The 8,013-nt window shown below is 40.3% G+C and overlaps 1 protein-coding gene across 1 annotated transcript in view; it reads right to left on the bottom strand.

Annotated features, from left to right (window-relative positions):
* Positions 1-492: 492 nt before the first annotated feature.
* SUCLG2 (succinate-CoA ligase GDP-forming beta subunit) overlaps positions 493-8,013 on the bottom strand; it is a 164,595-nt gene continuing 157,074 nt past the window's right edge. Inside the window, exon 11 of the mRNA XM_019536684.1 lies at positions 493-1,965. Coding sequence (XP_019392229.1) covers positions 1,850-1,965 — 116 coding nt within the window. The 3' untranslated portion in view covers positions 493-1,849. The remainder of the gene's footprint in view (positions 1,966-8,013) is intronic.

Genomic DNA, 8,013 nt, shown 5'->3' with positions numbered 1-8,013 from the left:
TGGGGGTGGGCAGACATAGTTAATCAGCTGATTAACCTGTATATACACATATAATTACTGACTCTGATACCGTGAATTAGATACAGAGTGATCTTAAAAAAATCTTTACCATATCATGTTATTGGTTCCTTCACAGAAATGTTTCTATTCTCCCATACCTAGACTACAGTGGCATGGTGAGGTGTTTTTATTGTCTAAAGTTAGCATTTGCTTTTCTGATGAATCTCACTGTACAGCAGTCCATCACACCCTCATTAAAATGGACTGTTTTTCATTCTCTTTCAATCAGCGAGTAATTTTCTTACATGGACAATATTTCATATTGGTATCCCTCTAATGGCCATGTGCTTTTCTCATGGATAACAGGTTGAGAAAAAGGAGAGGTTGCAGCAACTTCTGATGCCAATCTAACCACAAAGTGTGTATGTCTCTACATATGCACGTGTCTGCATATACACATGCATGTGAGCGTATGAGAGATTAGTACAAATATTTCACTTGTAACTGTTTTAATGGAAATGTCAACAAGAAATTAAATTACATTTTCCCCCAAATAAAATACAGTATTGACTAGATTTGAGCACATAATTCACAATGAATAATTTATTAGGCTAATTTGACCCAGACAAATTATTTGGGAACAGATCACGACATGTTCTCATTTGTTCATTATTCAAAATCATTCATGAATTTCAGCAAACAATTCCTGGTCTAAGATTTGTATTGTGTTGGTTAGTTATGCAAGTCATCGGTATTATTTTCTGTTCCCTGAATGAATGACTTGCATAAAAAAACAACAGCTTGAACATGAATGTTACAAATGAATATACAATCAAAACAGATTCTGGTGGATAGTCAAGCACTGAGAACTACCATTTGCTCCTTTTAAATATCTGAGTTACTAAAAAGTGAGCATTCAAATGTTTGTAAAAAACAAACTTGAAACGTTCTTTATATCCATTCAGAGCAAATCAAAATTCTTGCGTTGACATCAGATGACTATTTTGAGAATGCCTTCCGTGTGCTGCAGCTGGTTTTACACCCTTAGCTGAAGACTCAGAATGGCACTGCCTTTTACAATGCGTTTATTTTGAAAACGTTAGCAGCCATTGTTTCTTGGCAGATAGATTTTATATGGCACACCTACACTTTGAAGTACTCCATTTCCTTCTTCATGGCTAAAAACTCATTTGTTAACAAGTATAGTGTAAGAATGGAAAGTCCTTTCTCTACCACAGGTGAATATAACTCGACTTTTCTTTCTAACGTGAGGTATATTTTTTGCATCTGAAAACAGATATCGTCTTAAGGCATGGTGTGCGATACAAGCACCATTTTTCTAAAGAATAAAACAAATCATCTTCAATATTTCAATAAAAAATATAGATTGTGAACTCGCATAGGATCTTTGATATTCATTAAAATACATTATTCAGCTTTTAGGGTTTAGTTTCCTGACCTTTCAAGACATTAAAAATAAACTAAAATGTTGTCCTGAAAAAAAAAATCTGCAACCTTTATTTTTTGTATTTGGGAACAGTCATGTCGACCATGATAGTAATGGACTGTTACACCAGTCTGTCGGCTACACTATTTTGAAAGACTCTGTGAAATTAAATGTTAATTATTTATTATCATTCTCAATTTGAATGCTCATCAAGGACTTACTTGTTTGAATAAAATATTTCAAAATATGGAAAACCTCATTCTGGACTGCGGATGTCATGTATGTCAAATTAAATCCAGCAATACAAAACAAAGACACCGCCTAAGAATTTTCTCTGAAACAATAATGGGAATGTCACCACTGTAAACCACAGGCTCTTGGCTGGCAAATGTGTTTAAGGAGTTATTTTTTTGTTACACAAGCTACGGCCTTCTTTGCTGCATCCTCCAGGTCGCTCGCAGAAGTGATGGGTAGCCCACTCTCTTTCAAAATGCGCTGGGCTTCATGAACATTCGTGCCTAAGACAGAAAACGGAGGGGTTAGCTACAGAATAAATGTTACAAACACATTCCGTTAAGCCTCTGTCAGTGTGCTGAATGATTTGTACCAGACAGACAGCATTTCACTTTTAATAGGAAGTTTTTAATTAGCAGACCGTGCTGGGGGGGGGCAGAAGGCAAGAACTCCAAAAAAATCCAATCCTGGCTCTGATGCTTCCCTCAAATAATACCTAATTACATTGCAGAAATATTGTGAGGACTGGGGCACCACAGTGGAAAGAGGACCACTGACATCAAAAAGCAAGGTGACTATTAATGTCAACTGAAACTTGACATCTCCAGCTTTGTCAGCACCTGGTGCCTTGGGTCCTTTACGTTCATCAAATGCCTTGAATAGTAAAAGAAATGTACACAAGATGGCGATATTACAATTAATCACAACAGGTAATGATCACTAACATTCACCTATGTTGACTCAAAAAGAGCTGGCTCGGATGAGAAGCACAAATACTGCCTGTCCCTCGGCCGTTAACGTGTTTCCGTACCTGCGCTCAAAGGAGAGTACTCCATCTGGAGCCCCCGTTCAAGGTTGGCTGAAAGAGCACACACTCTCAGTCATGAAAAAAGGCTATAAATTAAAAGAGACATTTCAGGGAAGTGTGTGTTTCACACTGTCTAATTCCTATAAAAAGCAAGTGCATAGCTAAATGAGAGCAGATTAATTAGAAGAGATGACTGATTGTCATTCATATCCCACAGCTCTTTGTTTGTTAATACTACAGAGGGACGAGCCCTTTGAAATGTTCTGGCACAGCGAGTGCATGAATTTAGTCTGTTCCCTGAAGTCTCTTACCTGGTCTGAGGCAAGATATTTGGCATCTCCCAGAAACACCAAACTGAAAACACTGTCCGTTTTCACTTGGTAAGAAGCGTGATTCGTTTTATGATACACAAGAAAAAGTTGGTCGAGTTCCTCCCCATAACCCATTCGGAGGATGCTAGCAAACACGTACTGAACATGCTGTGCAAAGGAGGCAAATAAAACCTAAAAGATGCTTTGAAGTAGCCGAAGCCCCACGACTATATTAAGAAATGTGTGAACTAGAGCAGCTAGCCCATTCTTTTGTTCAGGTTCCCATTTTTACCATGCTGTTCAAGATACAGAGAGCAACATTGGGTCAGAACGGTCCGCTGTAGAAAAGTGTGAAGCAAAAAGCTGAAAGCCTGGTTTGACAATGGGTCAAACTCTGATCTGGCTTATATATCAGAGGTGCTCACATGCTACAGCTACAGAGACCCCAGGCATAATCTAGGCCTACAGGTTAAATCGATTCATCAGAATTTAAACATAGCCCTTGATTCCTTGAGTTCTTGGTGTCCTCTAGTGCCGCACCCTGTCCCACTGGCTACCTCTTCACTCTCGAAGTCTTCGAGTTGTAGTAACCTTAGGAGCACGTCCAGGGCTTTAGTCGCTAGGGAGCTATGCGATGGGTTCACTCTCCTTCAGGGACTGAGGAGCTATCCCTTAAAAGCGTCTCCTGCACCCTTTGCGAGCCGAGGCAAACCTGAATTCCATTTCCAACACCTGTCAAACAGCTGCATGAATTAAATCAACTAAGCAGAAAAGCAAAGAACCACGTTAATTTTGCCAGGTACAAAATCCTAAAGTAATCCTTTCCCCAAACTGTGCTTAAGAGTGACAACATTGATTTTAACTTGAAAACCTTCATTTGCTCCTTTTAAATATCTGAGTGACTAAAAAGTGAGCATTCAAATGTTTGTAAAAAACAAACTTGAAACGTTCTTTAGATCAATTCAGAGCAAATCAAAATTCTTGCGTTGAAATTAGATGACTATTTTGAGAATGCCTTCCGTGTGCTGCAGCTGGTTTTACACCCTTAGCTGAAGACTCAGAACGGCACTGCCTTTTACAATGCGTTTATTTTGAAAACGTTAGCAGCCATTGTTTCTTGGCAGATAGATTTTATATGGCACACCTACTCTTTGAAGTACTCCATTTCCTTCTTCATAGCTAAAAACTCATTTGTTTTTATAAAACAAATAAAAACCTTCATTTTCCCAGGTCCAGCAGCCAGTAAAATCTCTCACTATGAACTGTGGAACAGCTGGTTCAACAGCACTTACTGGCCTCTTCCAACAGTCATCAAAGCAACTCTCAGGCCACAGAAATTAGTAACTTATCACTCTTTGCCAGCTCTATCGTTTGCTTGGCTAAAAAGTTGAGGAATACTGAAAGTTTTCCAATAATTCACTTCTGAGGTAAGTATATATGAGCTATATATAACGATCTACATATTTATGCATTCTATGTATTAGTTGATATACTCATCTCGACTCCCTTCCCCATTTCCCTTGCCTCCTCTCTTCCTTTCACTCAGTGACTGACTCTCAGGTCCCTCCCTCTCCAACTCCTTCTCATATTCCTTCCAATTAAGACAAGTCTCTTTGACGCTACTTTTTCTACACTCTCCTGTCCACCCTCCATTCTTTCCTACAGCCTGCAAGCACTTTATCGTTTTCTCAGGTTGCAAGAAGCTCCCTTCCGAGTCACCGGCCTGAGCTACGGTGAAAAGCACAGCGAGAAACTGAATGAAACCAATGCAGGTCCAGACCCATTTTTCATTTAGTAACAGCCCTGCAGAACAAATTCTTTCTTTCAAGAGCCACTTCGGCTCTTTGACCCTCTTCCGTTTTGCACATTTAAATGAACTATTCTTATGAACACAGCATGAAAGCCACCTGATAAAGGCAAATGGTATTTTGACTTTACTTTCATAGTTTCATAGTTTCTAGGGTTGGAAGGGACCTGAGCAGATCATCCAGTCCGACCCCCTGCCATGGCAGGAAAGCGTACTGGGGTCAAACGAGGTGTACATCCAGCCTCCTCTTAAAGACCCCCAGGGTAGGAGCCAGCACCGCTTCTCTGGGAAGTAGGTTCCAGACCCTAGCCGCCCTTTGCCATTAGAACGTAACGAACGTCATCTCAGTATTTAATCTATGCGGCTTCAGCCCTTTCATCAGCACTAAACCTAAATGAGCGTGCAAGGATGCTAGTCATTTTGAAGGCTATTTCATACCACCGGAATATGCCAGGACACTGCTGCAGAATACGAAGATAAATTGTAATTTGTGTGGTAGGTGGAGTTCACACTTCAGGATTGTTATTATTATTACTAGCAAACTGCCCGTCAAGAATGACCGGGGAGGGTGGGGGGCATCTCCAGCCACCCCCTCCACCACTTCATGGCCGGGACCACACCCTCCCCCCGCCCCTTCAGGGCCAGGCCCGCTCCCACAACCCCCTTTGGGTCCTTTCCAGAATGCTCTTGGAGCACTCTGATTGGTTGTTTCAGACCACCAATCAGAGTGCGAATGAAGTATTATGGACAGCCAGACAGACAAAGGCTTTTATAATAGTAGATTATTCAGCAGTGAAAGACCTGCTGAACTGCTTCTTTTAAAAAGTAGACACTACCCCCCTCCCCCACATCAAATTCTTCGTTCATCTCCCATGTCAAAATGTTTAATTACTTCATAATTCCTAGGCCTACCAAACTGAAATTTAATTATATTTGCAGTTATACTCTAATTATACTCTTAATTATTAATCACGCAGTAAGCAGACTCAGGATTCATACAACTTTCCAAAATGCCCAGGATTTTAAAGGCGATCTGGTATTTTTAATGAAACCGCCTAAAACTATACAGTACATGGCAATGGATGACAGCTCTATCCTGCTGGACGGGACTACCCATTGTCACCCAGGGTTCACTCCCGTTGCATTAAGAGAGACCAAAGGTATCTCAGTAGCAGCAGGTCTCGTTACTTCTGTGACTGAAGAGGGAGCTGGCTGTAAGAGGAGTAAGGTACCTGGTTTTAAAGGCCTTGGCAGAAGAGTCCATGCTTTTCATCCACATGCATGGAAGCAGCACATTGAAAGTATGCTGGTAGCTTGTATGGAAAGTTAACATAGCAGTGCCTCAAATCCCTGACAGAAAGGGGCCTTGCTTGCAGTAACCAAGTATTTAAAACTGACTTTTGCTCTTCAGTGGGTGCATCTATACGAAACACATTAATGTGCATTACCTTAATATAATGCACATTACAGGTGTGCGTCTACATGTTCATACCCTTAATGCATCTTAAAAATGGTGAAATGGGACTAATCACGCCTGAATTTCATACGGTATCACATTTAAGCACGATTAGTTAAAGCGCATCAATGCACGTGCAGATGCGACGCGGCACTAACTTTGTGCCAGCGCTGCCCAGTCACTAGAGGCACAAGGCAGGGCTGCATGGACTTGGCACTAACTTTAGTCTCAAGTCCCTGTGCATGTAGACACCTGTCAAAAATTGCTTAATGCTAAATTTAGTTGTGCTTAAATGCATATGTAGATGTGCCCAATAAGTGGCTGATATTAATTTACTGGTAGGTCAGAAAAGGAGCAATACACTAGATCAAAGCCTCACCACACTGATTGCTCCATATGCAACTTGACTGAGGTATATTAACATAATCAATATAAAGCATAAGCTACCAAAAAAAGGAAAGGGGAAGGGTTTGTGCAAAACGATGGAAATAGAAAAATGAAAAAGCCTTGCAATTGGAAAAGCAGAGTGACACATTTTGGTATGAAGTACAAAACAACCATGTGTTCAGGACATGGAATTAGAGAGATATAGAAAATCAGTCTGCGTTGTTATCTAAGCACCGGTAATGTGTTTTAGGCAGATGGATAAAATACAGAACTGGAATCAAATCCCTCAGTCCAGAAACATAGGAAGAAGATTTTGAAACCTGAAGCATCAGAAAGTGTTGGAAACAGGACGAAAAACTGTAAGACAGCTTTTATGCTAGGAGTTACAGCAAAAAGAAAAAAAACCCCAACCCTCCGTTGAAGCAGTTTAACATTAACCTCCTGCCACTGGATGGTGTCAGAGAACTGTAAACAGACTTCCACACACAGGCTAGCAAAATAACCTGCCCTTCACTTCCACTGTAACCAGGACAGCTGCTGTGAAAATGCATGGTCTTGTGGGCTGCTGTAAAACAGTGCCTTCCTGGAGGGAGAGAAATGAATCTTCCTCTTTATCCTTCTCAAACTGCCCCCCCCCCCCCAAATACTCTACACATCAACCAGCTAGGTGCATTTTGACCAGCACATCTTTTCAGGTTAATTCCACTTAATTGCATATATCTCCTCCCTTTAAATCCTACACCTGGAAGGACTGTTGCACGTGCCGTGTCACTTCTCACATTCTCTCTTCTATTGTCTTGCCATCTTCATTACCATCAATGAGTCAAGTTATTTAAGTAATGATAGCTCAAAAAACCTGATTAAAATTATTTTATTTAAACATGTTTTACTGCTGCATTTTTAGTAATATGTAAAAAAAAGAAATCAGTATACACTGTCCAAACTGTATCAGTAACAATTGTGGAATATAGGAGCGTTATATGGTTGAATGAAAAAAAACCGCAGCAATTTTATTAACAACTATAAGGCCAAAAAACACTCAAAGAACAGAATGTACTGCCATTTTGAGAGGTTAGGGTCAGGAAGGATTCAAAACTTTAGCAGACCTTTTGAGCACTTTGATGGAAGTAAGGCTTGAAAAGGAAAAAATATTTGCACAATTGTGTGCATGAAAGCAAGAGAAATCGTATGAAAAATACTACATCCTTCCGTAGTGGACATTTGGTTGTAGCACCATGATGAAATACTTCACCAATCAGATTTTGTCTTTGAAAGACTCATGAATCATGGCCCACCCACTCCGACCATGTATTATATCAGCAGTATTTCATCCTCAATGAACTATGTGCAATTAAAATAATAAAGGGCCAGAGCCTCTGCTAGCTGACACGAATCCAGGGCATTTCCTTTCCGTTAGTTCACAAACAATTAATGAGCCAGTAATCAATGATCCTGAAGATCTGAAAGACTCTGGTCTTTGGGAATAGAAGACAAAACCTTTCACTAAATTACCAGTCAACACTAAATTAAGATGAAAGTTATTGCCAGCTGAACACTGTTTGG

This window comes from Crocodylus porosus, unplaced genomic scaffold (genome assembly GCF_001723895.1).
Source record: "Crocodylus porosus isolate Cpor-Errol unplaced genomic scaffold, CroPor_comp1, whole genome shotgun sequence".
Classification (NCBI taxonomy): domain Eukaryota; kingdom Metazoa; phylum Chordata; order Crocodylia; family Crocodylidae; genus Crocodylus; species Crocodylus porosus.
Note: the sequence above shows the minus strand (reverse complement) of the source record. Positions and strands in the feature narration are given on the sequence as shown.